The sequence below is a fragment of the Polypterus senegalus genome, chromosome 14 (genome assembly GCF_016835505.1).
Source record: "Polypterus senegalus isolate Bchr_013 chromosome 14, ASM1683550v1, whole genome shotgun sequence".
Taxonomy (NCBI): domain Eukaryota; kingdom Metazoa; phylum Chordata; class Cladistia; order Polypteriformes; family Polypteridae; genus Polypterus; species Polypterus senegalus.
Genome location: NC_053167.1, coordinates 99,873,940 through 99,894,353, shown reverse-complemented (window position 1 = coordinate 99,894,353; position 20,414 = coordinate 99,873,940). Strand labels below are relative to the sequence as shown.

General features: G+C 36.8%; 1 protein-coding gene across 2 annotated transcripts in view; it reads right to left on the bottom strand.

Moving 5' to 3' along the window:
* Positions 1 to 3,512: 3,512 nt before the first annotated feature.
* The window catches only part of LOC120514965 (phospholipid phosphatase-related protein type 5-like), a 164,185-nt gene continuing 147,283 nt past the window's right edge, over positions 3,513 to 20,414 (bottom strand). Inside the window, exons 5-7 of one of the 2 annotated variants that reach the window (XM_039735625.1) lie at positions 19,278 to 19,412; positions 18,924 to 18,938; positions 3,513 to 5,504 (exon numbers count right to left, since the gene is read on the bottom strand). In XM_039735625.1, coding sequence (XP_039591559.1) covers positions 5,475 to 5,504; positions 18,924 to 18,938; positions 19,278 to 19,412 — 180 coding nt within the window. In that variant the 3' untranslated portion in view covers positions 3,513 to 5,474. The remainder of the gene's footprint in view (positions 5,505 to 18,923; positions 18,939 to 19,277; positions 19,413 to 20,414) is intronic. The other variant, XM_039735626.1, reaches the window with a different exon arrangement.

Here is a 20,414-nt window from a genome sequence, read left to right as displayed (position 1 = left end):
CTATTTAAGTATTATTGTTGACCACGTGTATCCCTTCATGGCCATAATTCACCCATCTTCTAATGCAGGGGTGGGCAGTGTCAGTCCTAGAGGGTCACAGTGATGGCAAGTTTTTGTTCCAACCCAGTTTCTTAATGAGAAGTCAATTATTGCTAATGAATCTCTTATTGCTCAAGTGATGCTTCATTCCACACCTTTCATTGCTTATTTCCATCTTAAACAGCTGCATTCACTGTTTTTAATGGCTCCTTATTGGCAATAAGATGCAAATGACAAAGGAGCCCGCAGTTCTCCATCTAACTTGTTTCCAATTACACCTGTGTGGATTCATCAGGCACTATTTGGTTTAATAAAACGCTTAAGAGAAAAACGTGACAGACTGAAAACGATCCATTTTAGACTTCAAATCATTTAGATGATATCCTTGGAAAGGGAAAAATCTACATTATAAGAACCTAAGATTGCAGTCTAAGACAGGGGTTGCCAACTCCGGTTCTGGAGGGCCACAGTGGCTGCAGGTTTTCATTCTTGCCCTTTTCTTAATTAGTGACCTGTTTTTGCTGCTAATGAACTTCTTTTGAATTCATTTTAATTTACTTGCTCTTGAAGACTCAGAGCCCTTCATTGTTTCTTTTTCCTTAATTATCAGCCAAACGATAATGAAATACAAAATGAGCCAAAACCAACTGGTGTCCATCATATAATATCTGAAAATAAAGAAAGGAATGCTGATCTGCTCAGGTCCACAAAACATTTGAACAGTGTGCTCTTAGAAAAGAGAAAATCAACAATTTTGAAAATGTCTGCTATTAGACAATGAGAGCAGCAACAAGCCACAGAATTAAAGAACGAGTTTAATTAACAACAAGAGTCAACACCACATTAACCATCAGGTTGGAGTGAAATTGGTTGGAGTTTGAGGCGCTGACTTAGTTGGCCTTCTGTTAGTTGACTCACTTTACATTTCATTTGTGTTTGGATGCCATTTAAGGAAAGAAATGGAGCAATTCAGAGGAACGATGAAGAAATTCAGGGAAACAAATCGTAAAAAACAAGTCCATTAAAATTAATTCACAAGAAGTTAATTAGCAGCACAAACTGAGCACTCTTTAAAAAAAGGGTCAGAATGAAAACCTACATCCACAGTGGTCCTCCAGGACTGGAGTTGGCGAGCCCTTGTGTAAGAAGCCATAAAATTAAATAAGGTCTTGTTATGGTGTATAAAATCTGTACATTTTGGTTTCCATTATATTTTGTTCAAGTCAAGACAACAGATGAAATTAACAAATTAAAGCAGGTTTTCTTCCCTTACACCTTACTTTTATAACACTTGTTCATAGCTTCGTGCTAATTTGGTTTTATAGCCTGGGAAAGGATGCTGAGCTGATACCTCAGGCTATTGATGGATGGACATCTGGAACAACAATTTGCTTTATGGCCTAGGACAGGAAGAACTACTGATGCCTCCGAGTACATCAAAGGTTTTGTTGTGTGGGAAAACGGACATTGAATTAATTCATCAATCATTTGGACAGCCAGCCAATCAGGTGCATGTGTTGTGAAACCAAGGCTTGACATTTCATAATAAATATGTCTTGGTTTGGAAAGAAGAAGAGAGAAGCAAGAGGAACGGACGAAGACGGCCCTGGTCGTCAGAAAGGCATCATGAACACCGACTGCTAAATCAAACGCCTCCCTGGGACATTCATCCTTGTCATCTGTAACTTTTTCGTAAGCTTTTTCTAAAGACTATATATATTCAGATATTTTCTAGTATTCTTTGTTCTTGTGGTATTATTATTATTATTATTGTAATAAATACCATGCTGCTTTTAACTTTCAGTGCTTTGTCTTAATGTCTAGAGTGATTGAAGTAATAAGTTAGATTTCTTTGAGCACCTGGTGACAGCCGGATTTTTGCCATTATTTCTGTGCTGCAAGGTTTATATGGCTGAGAGTGAAGAGCGCTATACTCAACAGAAGGGACAGATACGATAAAGAAGGTATTCTTGGCTGATGAATGGCCTATAGTCAAGAGTGCTGAGTCTTTGTATGTTTAAATGTATTCTTGTAGACCAAAAGTAATATTTAGGTCTGAGATATCACTAAAACATCGTATTGTTGTTCATGCCGAAAATAAGTAAGTCTCTTGAAGTGCTGAATGACAGGCTGTTATTCCTATAGCACTTGTGTGGTTTAAAGTGCTAAGGGTTAATCAGCGTGTGTGTGTCATTCATGGAGCACTGTTGTGGTTAGGGTCTGTGTGTGTGTTTATCTATGTGTGTGTGTGTGTTCATCTTAAAGTGCAACAGTAGACCAACCCGATAACGAACTTGATGAGAACATTTACCTTTGAGGAAACAGGTAAAAGGGCAAGTGGAGGGAAATTCCATGATAATACAGGTCTGAAACTGGCAAAGATTGGTTTCTAATTAAGCAATTGTGTTGGAACGAAAACCAGCAGTCACTGCAGCCCTCCAGGATCAAAGTTGCCCACCCGTTCTAATGAACTCTAATCCAGGATGATCTTTCACCATGTTACCAAGGAAACTTTGCCTCAAACTGGCTTGAAGAACATTACAATTAGTTGAGTGTTCTACGGTGGCCTTCCCACTAACCGGATCTGAATCCAATAGAACACTTTTGGGATGAGGTATAGCAGGAGATTTGCAGAATTAATGTGCAGCTGACAAATCTGCAGAAGCCGTGTAGTGCAATCATGTCAACATGGAACAGAATCTCAAAAGCATGTTTGTGCAATCCATGTCATGAAAACTGAGGCTGGATTTAGAGCAAAATGAGGCCCTACCCAGTATTAGCATAGCGATCCTAATAATTTGATCAATGAGTGTACAATGCCAGCCAATTTCTATCCGTTTAGCAGTTATAATTTAAAGGAGCGTGATTTCAGGTAAAACAAGATTTGCCATAATGTAAAGGATGCTTGCTTCTACTGCCTGGGTAATTCATTTAAATTAGCAGATGCCGCCGCACTTAGATTAAAATGCTAGAACAATAGTTCATAATTTGTTGTAGTAAAATCATACTTGCTGTCTCCTTCTTAGTAAACATATATTTAAATCCTTCCATGTTTTAATCCTAAAGTGTTCAGCTTGTCTAATTATGCATATACTCAGCTGGGTTGCCCTCTATGTAGGGTGTGCATATTGTTCTTGTTCACCTAGTTTCTTCACGCTGTCCATTTGACTAGTGGTGTTGGCGTGCTGTGAATGAATTCGATGGACCAGGGTGGAGTTTTGCCTTGTGCCAGCCAGGACAGGCTTTGGTCCAAGAAACGCTGGACTGGAAAATACAAAATGGAGGAACAGACTGGGAGTGTTTACTTTCAAACACCTCTGCAAGCGGCCACATTGATTTCTCAACTTGATACCATTTTTTAAAAAGTCATGGCAGACGAAAGCTTTGTGTGTCTCCCCTCAAGGTAAAAAGGAAAACAGCAAAGGAGATATCATTTTGTATCAAATTAATAAACACACAAGATGTCCTTTAAATATATATATATATTTATTTATTTATTGACTTATTTATTAAAAAGAGGTTTTTAAACTAGGGAATCTTCATTTTCTATCTACAGTGTAAAAGGTCATTTAAAAATAAATAGCATGAAATGTTACAATCCCATAGGATTACAGTGTATGAACAGACAAAATCAGAAAATCAAAATATGCACCTGTAAAAAAACAAGAAATTGAAAGGATAAACACAATACATTTTTCAATAATGCAACAAAGTTATATTATAATAACATCAAAATAAGTAATTTATATATGCAGAACAGGTTGTAAGGAAGCTCTCAACTACACTGAGATCATTAAAAATTCAACTGCAAGATGTTCAGTTTAACAGTGTATGCAAATATGGAAACAAACAAACAACAAACAAACATGTCCATAGACTGGTTTGGTGCAGGAATGCCGATAAATAATAAAACAGGTTGTTATTATTGTAATAAACTGATCTGATTAGGATACTGGTGTAACACAAATACATACAGTACAGCAATACCTACCATTGTGATTTAAAATAAAACGTCAGTAATAAAAAAGCTAATACAGTATTTATAATTTCCATAAGTGCATAAATGTAACACATACTCTATTTTTATCCTTATCTGCAGCTGTACCACTTTGTTGCAGCATCAGAGAATGTTAATAATGTATTCAGTTTTTAGCAAGACAGATTTAAAAGAGATTAAATGGCATTTTAAAAACACTGAGGAGACATCTGATGAGATGGGATCATATTTATTAACATTATTGCTTTTAATTCTTTTTTGTTAATTTCAAAACCATGAAAATGATTTGGCTGTGCCAGTATCAGCATAGCTGCTGCTGTGAGCGATTGTGTCATTTACTGAATTGACTCATTTATTAAGGGAAATGCAGATCTAATATGAATACTATTGATTTGGTAAAAATGAACTACTGTACAGTAAAAGAAAAGTACAACATGTATATACAGTAAGTGCCATCAGCAAACACAGAAACTGGCAAGTAAAATTCAAAATGAACTTTAGAACATTTACGGCATGAAAGTCACCACAGAGTTCATTCAACTTCTGTCATAGTTGATTGGGAATTGATTGACAATGGAAAATGTTGTTCTGAGTTTACAATATGAGATATAATTAAAAAGACACACATAAATCCAGTTCTACCTTATTTTAGCATTTTTGCAAGATAGACTTCATTCTTATGTAATGCTTTCACATATGGTTATTAATAAAAATCTAAATACGACCAGTAATACATTACCATTTGGCATAGAACTTCAGTTAAGCTCTGTATGTGCAATATTTGTTATCTCATTCGCAGGAATATAATTCATTTAACCAAAGTAAGGTGGTTGATCTTCATTATAGGGAAAAAGCTCACTTTAAAATTAAGAGATGTTTTCAAAGTCCAGTAGCAACATTCTAAAAACTCCTGATGGAAATAAGCCAATAGAAAATGTTAATTTACAGTAGAATTCAATAATGATTTGATCGTAGATTGGACAAAAAGATACATCAGCAAAATTAATGAAGATCTATGAGGATATGAGCCACAGTGTCACACCTGTAATTGTTTGTATCTTTTTGCTGTCATCTGAAGATTCCTAATTATGTCTCTACGTAAAGGAATATACACAGCTTTCGTTATATAAAAGGGTGTCTTCTGTTCACATAAATTACATACGACATATTAAATGACAAACTGACACATTTATGAGTTCTCGAAATAAAAGTCTCTCTAGTTCAACCTGTGCAAATTAGGATACATGGGTAGCATCTCCAATAATCGCTTACAGCTTTCCATTTACATTTTTCAGCTTGTGAACTGAAGTTTTTGGAGATGCTGTGATGAAAAAGAGTGGAATAAAAAAAAGGATTAGAATTTGACTCCAACTACTAGGACTGAATTGTGAAAAGGGATGATGTCCAATGCGTGTGGGAGCAGATGTCCACTTCAATGTCATGTAACTTCGGCGAAGGCGATGTGATTCTGAAAGGAGGAGGCAATGGAAATGGCTTTAGTTATAAAATTAAGGAAAATGTCTTTTCCTACACACTCAAACAAACAGCATGCTCTTACATCACACAGAAAATATATCAGGCAATACTTTTCTAAGTTGACTCATGCATGCCTGCTTTGATGGGAAGAAACACTATCATGCGTGACACACATAATCCTAAAATACTTTCAGTTTTATCACAGTCATCTGTTGATGTTATCAAGACATTAAACTGAGGACAACACATGAAGTTGAGGTTTGCACACTTCTGCCCAACCTCTGTAAGTCGCATAGTGAATTCAAAATGAATATTACTATGCCTACTATATATATATATATATATATATATATATATATATATATATATATATATATATACAGCATAATGTATACACTGGATCGATAGATAGATAGATAGATAGATAGATAGATAGATAGATAGATAGATAGATAGATCTTCAGTGCTTTCAGAAAGTATTCAGACTCCTTCGCTTTTTTCACATTTTGTAATGTTGTAGCCTTATACTAAAACCAGTTAAATTATTCTTTTCTCCACATGAAACAGTGCTCAATAACCCAAATGAACAAACTGAAAACAGGATGTTAGGAATTTTTGCAAATTAATTAGAAATAAAAACTTAAATATCCCAGGTACGGTATTCAGACCCTTTGCTATAAGACCTGAAATTCAGCTTAGGTGAATCCCATTCTGTTGACCATCGTTGAGATGTTTTGACACCTTGTTTGACGCCCACCTGAAGTAAATTCAATTGACTGGAAATGATTAGGAAAGGCCCACGCCTGTCTATAGAAGGTTCCATAGTTGAAACTGTTTGACCAAGCCATGAGGTCAAACAAGTTAGCTGTAGAACTTTCTGGAAGGGATAGATTTTTTTTCTGCAGCACTGAAGGTTCCTAAGAGCACAGTGACCTCCATAATACTTAACTGGAATATGTTTGGAACAACCACAATTTTTCCTAGAACTGGATCCCTGCCTAAACTGAGCAATTAGGGAGAAGGGCCTTGGTAAGAGAGGTGACAAAGAACCCAATGGTCCCTGTGGCTGAGCCCCAGAGAGCCTGTGTGGAAACAGTAGAGACTTCCAGAAGGACAGCCAACACTGCAACATTCTACTAATCTGGCCTTATGACAAAGTTCTGAGTGAAGGGTCTGAATACTTGTTTCAATGTGACATTTCAATTCTTTATTTATAATAAATCTACATACATTTCCAAAATCCAGTTTTTGATTTGTCATTTTGGGGCATTACTGAGTGTTGTTTGATGAGGAAACTTGACTTGATGTTACTACTAGACTTGATGTTATTTTGGAAGATTGTTCTAATGTTCAATGCTCTAAAGGGAAACAATAATTTAAAGGATTTTAGCATAAGGCTGCAACATGACAAAATGTGAAAATGATGAAGGGGTCTACATACTTTCTGAAGGCACTGCATGTCACAGTGCACAGATTTTGACCACATACCACAATGATTATTTTGCTTAAATTTATAATTGCTTATAAATACTAATAAATGTTTAGTATCACATATACAGCATAGTAAAGAAACAGGCAGCACTGCCATGGCACAGTATAAACCCTATATCTATGTTGGGTTTTCTCCAAATATTCTGGTTTTCCTACCACAACCCAAAGTGGATGTGAATGTGTGTAAGAGTTCCCTGTAATTTTTGCCACCATTGCGTATCTGAAATCTGATTATGTGGATTCATTAGATGATTGGACAAACACATATTTAATTTTCCCATAGGAAAAAAAAAAATTAATATTATAAAATTTACATTATTGCATCCATTAAATTTCTTGCCCACCCAGTTTGTTACCAGGCTCACCCACTTTGCAATTTCTGGCTTTGCCGATGGTATTATCATTTGAATTTAGATTTATCTCATTTCTCTAAAGAACCAGCTTTTGTTGGTTTTATTCCCCTCTGTGACTTTTTTGATCTAGAGGTAAGTCATAGAATAAGAGCATTAATTAAAAAAAGAATAATTATTTATTGTGAACATCTACAGTATTTACATAAGGGAGGGTAAGTTAAAGCAGAGCGTTTATGGCGTTAAAAGAGAGCAGTAGCACAGTCTATCCAGTGAGAGTGATAATATGAGCATAGGTTGCATGAAACAAATATTCCACAGTGGGTTTCTGAAGTGAGCACAGCAAATGTGCTAACGATTAAATTAATTACCCACAATGCTAAGTGGCATCTGTATATTAAGACTTTTCTTCCTGCATTAACACACCAAAGCTTTCTCTACTGGGACGAATTGTCCTGTCTTAAAATTCAATGTTTAATATAATCTCCTCTAAAAATAGATTTATTCATTTACCCTGAGCCCTATTCTAAATTCCAGACCTTTCTACTAGTGGAACTGCCATTATAAAGTTGGATTCTAGTCAAGGGTTTCAGTCTGATATCAATAATATCCTCACATGCCTAAATTAAACAGTTGCACCTTTAATTAAGCAAGTCATTGATGTTTTTCTATAGTATCCACTGGAGTATTGGAAGCCATCATGAAGTGACGGGGGACCCTCATCAGACCTCCACAAAGCCAGCCACAAAAATACTGATTTAATTCTTGAAGACAGAAATTAACATTTGTATGTTTTTAAGAAAAATTGACATCATCTGTGTTTGCATAGTTTGACGTGGGAGTCTCTGAGTTTGCAGCTACTGGGAGATTTACTTGGTCTGCCAAAACACTTTTTCATTTTCCTCCTGAAATGATTGGTTCATAAAATGCTGCAGAGAAAACGTTACACTGGCGGATCTAAAATCCTAACCCCACCTATGTATGGCATGTAAGTAAAAAATGATATATAAAAAAAGATTTTTAAGTGACATTATTTTATTCAGAAATGCACTATAAAGTATTTTTTTTCTTGTACTAAGATTTGGTTGGTCATATGTGAGTAAAAATCTAATTTTGGGGCATCTATAAAAAATGAATTTAATTCAATTAAAATGTATAGGTTTGGTAAAGTGAAATTTCTAACCAGCTTAACTATCAAACAAAAATGAAACATCATATAACATTTGATTAAAGCATGTAGGATAATAGTTATAATTGAATACATTTTCAAATTGTAAGAGTTATTTTTTGGAATCAATTTGTGTATTTTAATTGAATTCAATTCATTCTTTTATGGGCACCCAAAGATTTAATTTTAAGTCACATATGACCAACAAAATCTTAGTACAAGAAAAAAATATATTTTTTATATTTTAATGCATTTTAAAATAAAACCGTGTCACTTAAAACTCTTTTTTAAATGTGTTTTTTAGCCACTCTAATGCCACACAATACACAGTATGTTACAAAAACCTTGACTTTGGTGGTAAGATGATTTTGCAGAAATTACTTTAGTGACAGAGTGGAATCACACCTATGATCTTAAAATGAAATTTAAGGTTCATTTCTCATTTCAGAAAATCCTAATCACGGTAAAATCTTACACATGTGAAGTACTGTAAATGTATGGTTGTCTGCTGGAGAATCGAACCGTCAATCTTTCTTAAAGAAGCCCAACACTTTATCCATTAAGCTAATTTCGCCAAATCACTGAAAATAGTATTTTGACAAATTTGCATATAAATGATGAAAAAATTGGTAAAATTAAAAAAAAACATTGGTCCCGAACCTTTGACCATCTGATTGAATGTCCAATATGCTAACCACTTGACCAATGCTGCTTAACTGTCATATTGAAGTAATTTGAGAAAACTTCACTATCAATTAATCAAAATGATTTTTTAAAATCAATGTGTCTACATTAATCTTGAACCTTTGACTGTTTGATTGAAAGTCCAACACGCTAATCACTTGACCAACACTGCTAATTTTTCATATACATGTGTGTTGGTAAAAAGCACTGTATATACAGTATATGTGTATTCGCTAAAAGTACAATATATACGTAAATGAGAAATTTAAATTTGACGTAATTAACTTACAGATCCCGGGTCAAAACGGGTGAAATATTGCATTGTCACTGGAGATCAGCATACAAACAAAGGTTGAACGAAATTGGTAAAGTAAAAGTGGCTAAAAAATTGATTGCAAAATTTGCTCCAGACAAACAGAGAGGGCAAGTTGAATCAAATTGTTTAATAATTTTCAGTCCTGCCTTCTTGCTGAAACTACTGTGACTAGTTATGTGGCTGGCTTCTTTCAGTGGTCACTTGCTGTACTGAGCGAGTGAGTGACCAGGCCCCGGGACTTCCACTCATGCTCTCTAACTCTCATATTATGCTGTCGTAAAAAGACCACTAAAAGCACATGTAATTCCAGGCCATGGACACCAGTTCACCCTAAACACCTGTGCAGCAGCTCCCTGTGAACAGGCCATCTTAACTGCATTTATTAAATCTAAAACTGCATTTTCTGTGTGCCTTGTTGTTGCTCAGATTGAATGCATGATGAGCTCTTCTCTCTGTAGTTTATTTAATCTCACATGGGCACTCATGTGTATTGATATGGTTCTTCTATTCAAGGTGACCTTGTATTTCCAACCTTCAATCCCTGAAACTTTCAAACACAACTAAAGAAACACTTCAAGTCTTGCTATTCTACTGGTTCATGTTGCATAAAACAACAATGACAGAAGTGTAGATATAAAAAACCCAAACATGTGAATGCAAGACTGAAGAAAATGAGCTGAGCCCAGTGGAGCACAGCAAGCAATGCAGACCCTTAGGCAATCAGTGGCAGGCCAATAAAACAGAGATGTAACGAGGAAAGAGTGTATCCCTAAAAAAGAGTAAAAATGCTGTATGTGCCACACAAAGAAAATCTTTCTTTCTTTATGAAAAACTCACTACTGATTAAACACACTTGAGTAACTATGTAAAAGGTGCTACTTTAGGAAAGTATTGCTTAGTTAATTTTATTTTTATATATTGCAGTTTATGCAAGTCTGGCTTAAGGCATTTCCACAACAGCCAACATGACGACTTTTGAAGTGGTTTACTCTCTCGTAGTGTTGATGTAGTGTAGCCAGATGTACCCTGTGTTATACAGTATGACAGACATGAGTGAATTTTGCTTAAAAGTGGTTGGGAACAAATAAGAGTGTCGTGTTTTAAAACCAATCCAATGTTTCATGAAGGCACAGATCAAAGTAGGGGTAGTCATTCCAAAGAGCAATAGTACGTTTGTTAAGCTTCCCTGAGAGATGAACCATCTACAGCTGGAATGTCTCCTAAAAAGACCCCAGTCACACATATAAATCAGTGATTTTTCAGTTCTGATGTTAATTGTAGTTTTAGTTTTTACTTTATTTTACAAAATTAATTTTTATTTCATTCTAGTTTTCAGCAGAGTCAACAATTTTTTTAATTTAGTTCTATGTTTAAAATTGTAGTTTTTATTCTATTTAGTTTTGGCCTTTTTACATCATATTAGTGCGATTTTAGTTTTTTATTCTGTTGCAAGACCACAAATGCTGGTCTACGCATAATTCAATGCAAGTTATGTTTCAGTCAACAAAATATACTCACATGTCATACTGCCGTTGAACACAGCTTGACTATCAATTATCAAACAGATTAAGTGGCCTAATGAGTATTGTCAGCAAGATCAAATGTTTCAACCCAAGAAACCAGTCTGTGCAATCACATTGCTGTTAAGCTTCAAACAAGGATGCATTTCGAGAGATTTGTTCATGTTGCAACGTCGTCCGTTGCACTGATAGCCACACAGTGGAATTACTCGCTTGATGACCGCCTGTAATGCAGGTGCACAGACAAGATCCTCGGCCACTGGCGCCAGCAGACTGACTATATGTTGACAATTTATGTTGCCAGTACTAAAGCAGTGACGTGCGGTTACACTCATGGCTGGTGTGGCACTGACTCCTTCAGAGTGAGATTTACAAATATATGAACCCAAAAGAGTAGCTTATTCACTATTAAACTGGCAGCATGCACACTGACTACTGGTTATGTTTCATATCTCATCAGCATTCTTTACACACACGTCGATAAGATTCATATTTGGCTAAGAAAGAACGTTACATTTATAGCGGCGAGAGAGAACGGAGAGAGCGCATTTGCTCTGCACCCTCCATGTGTTCTAAATTTGCCGTTCCAATTCCACAATTCATACTCATTCAATACAAATACAAAAGTATATAGTGGTGTACAAAAAAATGGATTTCAACTTTGACCTTTATTGAAATATTTATTTGTTTTTAAAAGCTTTTAATTCTGATGATTTGATCAATTTTAATACAGACTGTTCAAAAAAGGATAACAAGAAAAACAAAAGAATATTTTATTTAAGGTCAAAATTTAGTTTTTAAATATTGGATTTTTTTCTTAGTCTGAAGCCATTTTCTATAAAATTGAAAACCGTTCATTGTCCTACGTTTATTTGTAAATGAAGTCCATCTGCCTATCCTCCTCCACGAAAATCTCCGTCAGTTCCTTGTAACAGTCCTCCTTATTTCCCTTTAGCTTTAAAAGTCTTAATCTTCCATTTTGGCAGTCAGTCGGAACAAGAAAAGAGAAATAAACAGACCGCTGCAGTGCACTTGACTTTCTGATATCGCTAATTTATTGGCACCTTTGTGTAGAAGAACAGCAGCAGCAGCACCTGTTGGGTTCACATCCGCCCCCTTCAGTGCGACACGGTACTGTCTGCTTTACATTGTGTCTTTTCACTGCAGTTTTATGTCCGATCAGTAAAACTAAATATTCATTAAACGATATTAGCCAGGCTGTGGAAAGTCAAGGTTTATAATAAATGTGTTACATTGGCGACACACAGAGAGACAGCAACAGACACGCGCCAATTGCATGCCCCTCATAGGATAGCGCAGTCCGAGGTGAGGGTCATTTCGTCTCATCGCTGCCGCACCTCGCGTGTCTCCCCTGTATTTGATCAGGAAATGTGCAAATTCAGTGATTTTGACTATAAAAATGATAAAAATTATTGGAATCACGCAGAAAGCAAATTTATAGCACAGACCAGTAGACAAATGTATTTTATGTTATCATTATTAGTTTTTTTTTTACTTTTCATGGTGACAGGTGAGGCTCTGCCTGCCTCCCCTGACCGCACGTCCCTGTACTGAAGTGCAGTCATGGTGCCAGAGAAGTGCTGGACTTCCACTAAGTACTGACCCTGCACTGAAACTCTGAGACTCTTTTCTTCTTTATGCACGCTTCATTTGCTTTCATTATCATCTGCACTGTAATGAAAGTATTTCCACACGTTACTTTTTCGCTTTCTACCCGCAAACATCTGTGCAAAACTTGAAATCGTCAACCACAAGTGCTTAGTGCTTCAACCCGCCGAACTAAATGTGCTCAACAAACAACGGTCTTTTAGGGAAGTTGCGCCACGTGACTATAGTGAGCCCAAAGTACAAGATCAGTGCACAGTGAACAGCGCCACACAGCTGAATGCTCCGGGTGACATACAACCTGCACGACTGAACCTGATTGAACGAAAATACTATTGCTGTTTTTTTGTTTTTTTACTCAGTCTTCATTTTCATTTTAGTTCGTTCATCTAGCAGTAATTTTTCTAGTTTTAGTTTCTCTATTTGCCTTAATTTCAGTTATCGTTTTTGTAAAACGTAAATCAATATTTTTAGTTCTACTTCCCGTTTTCATTATGAAAATATCACTGATATAAATGTGTGTTGCATGTGTAGAGAGCACATTGCAAACTGTTAAAAATAATCATAAGCTATTGCAAGGGAAAAATCTTTGTGTAACATCAGATTATATATAAGAAATTAATGGACTAGTGATAAAAGAGAAGCATATGTTGCACAGGTGCTGTGTGTGCTCTCTGTTGTTCATAGTTATATCGATAGTGTGAATAAATGTGTTACAATACAATGTATTGGTATGAAGTTGAAAGTAAATTGCAGCTGTGTTTGTGAAAAAATGAACTGCAAAATATGCATTTGAAATAAGCATCGTGTCAGACCACATTATAAGATTTATCTAGTCGATAGAGAGTTGATAACGGAGAGCCACAGAAAATGCAGGTTTCAGTACTCCAAAATTGGAAATGCAAACATGTCACGCTGGAATATTGCTGATGCGGTTTAACATATAGCATATACTAGCTGTCCCCCACAGCTCCACCTATGTAGTAGTGAAACAGGAAAAATTTTAAGAATCAATAAAAAAAAATTTCTGGCCAAGCAGAAGGTAGTATGTTCCAACGTCAAACGTTGGCACTGTATCTAACTAATTGTGTTCAGCTCTGACGGGAGCGCATGCCCCGCATGAGGAGAAAAGCATGTGGCTGTGATATCTGTGGCAATCAGCAGCTACCCTGTAAAACACATGTAGCTCTGATCTCTCCCTCAAAAACAGGAAATTTTACTCCTCAATAATCTGTAGATGATAATGTCTGTTGAACAAACAGGTATCGCTAACTAAGAGTAGGCAAAGTACGCTTCAACACATGACAAGAGGTAGACTGACTTGAATGGAGGCTGGCACGTGAATGAGGAGGGCTACTGGCCAGCAGCCTCTCTCTCGGATTCATGCAAATAAAACGGTACCTCAAGCGAACTATAATACTTAGTGCGATGAGAGAAGTTGCAAAATCAACTGGAATGTTCAAGCAAATTATAGAAGAAAACCCAATCTAAATCCATTAGGTAGTTCTGTTGTGAAAGCAGACAGACATACAGACAGACGTTGGATTTTATACATCTCTCTCTATATATATATTGTCACAGGACGCTGGGGGACAGACCCAGCCGGGACGCCTGGAAGGACCAGGAGGTGGCTTATACGTCCCCCGGGCCACGACGGGGCAACCGCCCTGGATTTTGAGGGGACTAAGGGAGAGGAGCAAGGAGGCTCAAGCCCATTGGGGACACTGGCCACTGCCAGGGGGTGCCCCGAGCCTCAGAGAGCCTGGGAAATGTTCACTTCCACCACACCAGGGAAGATGGAGGAATCCTTCCAGGGATGCCTAGAGTGCTTCCAGGTGCAAGAGCAGCACTTCCGCCACATCAGGAAGTGCGGCCGGAAGAGTGTCATCAGGCACTTAGAGCACATCCCGGTGGGAATAAAAGGGGCTGCCTCCCTACAATCATAGAGCGAGAGTTGGGAGTGGGAGCAGGACGAAGCTCCCGTGGAGAAAGGAAAGGCAGCCCATGGACAGTGAGAGAGAGGCCCGTATTGAGGGTAGTTGGTGCTGGGAGCACTGTGTGCTGTGCGGGACAGTGTTTTGTTGTAAATAAACGTGTGCTTTTTGATAAAGATGTGGCCTCAGTCTGATGGTGTCCGAGCGTATCTCACAATATATATATAAAATCCAACATCTGTCTAAGTGACCAATTAACTAAATACACATATTCTGGGCTGAAGGTGGATACCTGAAAAGAAACACACATAAATAGGGAGAACATGCAAGTTGCAAATATCCAACAACCAGGCTGGGATTGAAGTCCAGTTTCCTAGAGCTATGAGGCAGCTACACAATCAATTGAGCCGCGGTGCTGTCACATTTCAAATCAACAAACAGTATGTCCAAAATTCTGCACTGCACACAAAAAGCCAGTCAAAATGTCTATGGTGTCCATGGCACACAGCAAATCAGCAAAACATGAGGACATCATAGAAGCAACAGAATGCAAGAATAAAAGTGGGATACATCATACAAGATTCATGACTATTCCAATGAAATGATCAAAAATAAATGGCAGTAGAGTTTATAAGCAAAAAATGCTGGGTCTGTTCTGCTTAGCACATACAACATTAATAAAATATGCTTTAATTTTTCAGGGCTTGTTGTCAGGTGTATTTTTACTCATTACAAACATTTCCATTAGGGACCAACCTGCTCTGGATTTCCAAGGTTTTATTATATGGTAAGGGGTTAAATAATTAGACTTTTGAATTTAATTGCACTTTTTGAGATTTTTGAGAGCTTACAGAAATCACAGAAAAATGCTCTCAAAAACATCAAATTTGGGTAACCTCCAGAGATGGCACCGCTAATTCTTGGCTCACATACGTTTATTGCCTTGTGTCATCGAGATGTTCGAAGTGTGAAATTCCATTAATCCATGTAAATAATCGGACGAGATGAGCTTTTAATGAGCGGCTCTGCATCGCTTCTCTTCGGGAGGATTCCTTAAACTCACTTTCAGATACCTGGAGTATGTGTAACAGTGTACATATCTCAATGAGAAAATTTCAAGAGTAAAAGAAAAAAATGCAAACACTTTCTGTTTTGTATTACTTACTGAATCTTTTCACTTGATTCCGTTTCGAATATCTAAAGAAATACTGATGATTTATATAAGGGAAACATAACCACACTCAGAAACACAGAAAGGAAAAATCAAGCAAAAAATAAATAAAAATCATGATACCGAACGCAAGTGAATATTAACTTGATAAAACGTGTTGAAAATGATCATACAGAGGATTTTCTAAAAAATTATGCTAATAAAGCCATACAAGCCATACTCATACTAGGCTTAGGGTTTTCATTAGAGCCACTTTAAGCAGAACGTTTGAGTTTAAGTAACTCAGGTTTACTACTTTCTACAATTCCTCAATCTGTTTTATTTGTCATCGCAATTAGCAAAGAGCTAATCACATTCAAGCTTGTACACTTTATTATAGATCACATTTAAATATATAAGCTACATAATCCAATGATTTTTTGTGCATCATGAGACAATAGTGATGGACAAACGCCTCTGTGTTATACTGCATCTGTACTCTATGAATGTGCACAGTAGTGCCTGACACACAGCAGTCTAAAAAGAAAACAGTTATTAGCTTCTGATTAAAAGGCTGACCACAATGAAAACCCACAATATGGTCCTCCAACGCATAAATGACAACCCTGTTATAAAGATTAAAGTAAAAGAGAGGCATGTGCAAGACAATAAAACTTTATGTTGTCTTTCTCATTATTTTTTGGTATTTTAATTATTAGGTATGTAGTTCTGAATGATCTTAAAGGAGCACAACAAATTGCTTTTATGTTTCTTGTAGCAACTGCCATTTTTGATTGGCACATACACATTTCGACAAGAACATTAATCTCTCTAGTTCTGCTTAAACTTTGTTCTATAAATTAATCATAAACTTAATTTCACAATGGCACCAGATCACAGTAATATTACCAGCAGACCTTTAAATGGAAAGCTCCTGCTGAGTGCTTCAGGAGTGGAATTCTTGTCATGTCTAAATTCTGCAAACCACTGACCTAAGTAGTACAACCTTATTTATTATATCAATTGAGATCTCAGTGGAGCATGGACCTTGCTATATTCCATACATATCTGAATGTCTTGTAAATGAATAACAAAAAAATACAGGAACTTGATAGACGTTCAGGAATTTGTCTGCAGCTCATTTGAACTGTACAATTCAGGGAGGTGAAAGCTAAATGATGGCTCTTAACTATGAGATCTACTTCCAGTCAACTCAAATAAGTTCAGAAATGCCACAAGTCCAACATCACCCATTTATTTTTATTTCACTAGGCTAGTAGTACAGCATTAGTCTAATCCAGCACCATTTGACTCTAGACCACAGGTGTCGGACTCCAGGCCTGGAGGGCTGCAGTGGCTGCAGGTTTTCATTCTAACCATCTTCTTCATTAGTGACCAGTTTTTGCTGCTGATTAACTTCATTTGCTTTAGTTTTAATTAATTTGATTAAGGCCCCTTAGTTGTCTCTTTTTTTAATTAGCAGCCCAACAAAAATGATACACAAAATGAGCCGCCACATGACCAGCTCACCTGTGCCCATCACACAATATCTGAAAATAAAGAAAAGTGAAGGTCTCGGTAAGGTTGATCTCTCAGGTCGCCAAATTAGTTTAACAAACAGAAAATCAACAGTTTTGTAAATGTCTGCTGTAGCACAATGAGAGCAGCAAAAGACCACAAAATTAAGTAACGGGCTTAATTAACTGCAAGAATCAGCTTCTCATTAATAGATTGGTTAGAGTGAAATTGGTTGGAGTTTGAAATCCCAGTTTAGCTGCTCATCTGTGGGCTCGTTTCACAACTCATTTCTGTTTGGCTGCCATTGCATAAAGAAACAAATCAACTCAGAGCAGTGAACCCTTTAAAAACAGGACTATTAAAATGAAGGGAACAGGAGTTAATTAGCAGTCAAAACTGGTCAATGATTAGGAAAAGGGTCAGAATGAAAACCTGCAGCCACTGCGGCCCTCCAGGCCTGGAGTTTGACACCCCTGCTCTAGGCCAAAAGATGATGAAAAGTCTACATGACTCGATGAAACACATTTTTAAAGGTTTGGAAAAAAGATTATAAAGTGTTAAAAACAATTAATACAGGGTTTAAAATAAACTTTTCTTCCAGAATATACTATTTTATTTATGGTCTATGATAAACAGGGAACCACTGTAAGTTGATCACAGCCTTGTGCCCAGTGCTGCTAGGATGGGGTCCAGCACCCCCATGACTTCGGTAAATGAATGGATAGGTGGATTGACTGTTTTTGCAATTTTATTTTTACTTAACACTGGTAATAGCATAATCACATGTTATTTTATGGATGTAATATTACATACATAATATTGTCAACACACTTTCTTTCAGCATTGAGAGGGCAGATGTTATCTAGCAGCATCAGACAAACTATAGACATTGTGCCAGCCCACAACAGAGTCCACCCACATAAGGCCAATTCAAAATTTCTAGTTAACTTAAAAGGCATGGCTCTGAAATGTGGGAGGAAATTTGTGGAAGTGTTATTATACAGGCAATATGGTGTAGTGTCTGGACTTTAAGCCACAAGGTTGATTAACAAAGCTTTGACCCCTAACATACTACATATGGTAAAAATATAAATGATGGAAATGAATACTGATCTTGTAAGTTGCTTTGGATCTAACATATAATAACATAAGAAAAAGAATGAGAAAAATTAAACCCTGGATGCCAAACCTAACATTCTTCTGAAAATGGATCTGTTATTAACCATTCATCCCACCTTCCTAAACTTTTTAGTCCAATACACACCATGAAGGCAGGAATCAGAGCTGTCTGGGCTATCAGACAGTCCATCAACGAGTGCACACACACATTCTGGGCCTAATCAGAAACATCAGTAAAACTAAGATGCTACTCTGAGACTGGATTACTGTTATGTGAAAGGTGATAATTTAATTGAATGCATTAATTGAATGCATCCTACAATGTCTTAAATTATTTATATAAGCAGAAGCTCACTTATATAGTATTAAACTTCATATGTTTATCCTATCTTCTTTGTATATTATTAACTAAATATTCGATAACATTAGTATGTTCACAAAATTTAGTGAAACATGCTTACTATATAATAATAACATGACTTTCATTCAGATATATAAGTCGATACATTTGCTTTACATGCAAATAAATACTGACCTGTTGCCTCCATGGCTGATCATCATTATGATATGTACAGGGAGAGAAAACATGCAAGACATTATGAGTGTTCAGGTTTTCTGCTGTAAGTAATTGAACACGTCATGCTTGACTACTTATTTGGTTTGGTTATTGGTTAATTTTGTGTGGTACTTTGAAAACACAAAATTGTACATAGTGTAAAATTTACGTGAAAAGATGAGGTTTAATTTTAATAAACATGCATCTTTTACAAACAAGTTATTCCCTGTGTCACAGACACATTATTGATGTTGATGTTTTGTTATTCCAAGAATGTAATGAAAGCTGTAATGATACCTTGGAGACGCATCAGATGCAGGGTTGCATACTTACCTGTGCACTGGGATATTTCTGCACTGGGCTTTCAGCTCGGGGCAGGTTCATCATGGGGATGTTTGCCAGATTCTCAGATGTATTTTTTTCACTTTCTGAAAGCTTTCCTTTAAAGTTGTGTACCACACAGACCACCTTAATAGAAAGAAATTCATTACACACATAGAAGGATATATAATAATATATACATATATATTATACTCTATATACAACATAGAAAACAACAGAAAACAAGGTTAGAGATTGTCACACATGTACAATTAAGAGGAAGCTGAATGGACCAAGTGGAGTTAATTACCAGCCAGGCCAAGGGTTGGCAGGGTGCACTAAACCTGCCTTTGTTGTCTCTGTAGGCCAAAAATGGGAAATCCTAACAGATTCATCTTTGAACATGCCACTTCCGGTTCCAGTACCAAGGATGACGTCACTTCAGGGGCCGGCGCCAAGGATGATGTAATTTCCAGTTGTGGTACTAAGAACAATGTCACTTCCGGCCCCAGTGACAAGAACAATGTCACATTCGGTTCCGGCCATTGATGTCATCACTTCTGTTTGTGGCTTTTAAAACCGCCATATTTTCCAACCAAAGCCAGTTCAATTCAGGACTGCAACCTATGCATATGAGTGCTATTTACAGACCCTTTTGCAGCCAGGGACAATATATGGGTGGCTTCTCCAAACCTTTTTGTGTGTGTCGAGGCTATTCATTTCACAAGATACAACATTTTGCCTGTACGGCCTTCATAATGTACATGGATTTTGCATTTGAAATTGATAAAAAAACTGGAACTTATCCTGGAATGTTAAATATATATATAAGAACATTAGAAATCAAGCTTCATTGTTTAGCTCACGGGTGTCAAACTCCGGGCCTGGAGGGCTGCAGTAGCTGCAGGTTTTCATTCTAACTCTTTTCCTAATCAGTGACCAGTTTTGACTGCTAATTAACTCCTGTTCCCTTCATTTTAATAGCCCTGTTGTTAAGGATTCATTCCTCTGAATTGATTCCTTTCTTCATTAACTGGCAGCCAAACAGAAATGAGGCATGAAACGAGCCAACAGATGACCAGCTAAATCAGAGCTTCAGACTCCAGCCAGTTTCACAATGAGAAGCAGATTCTTGCTGCTAATTCAACT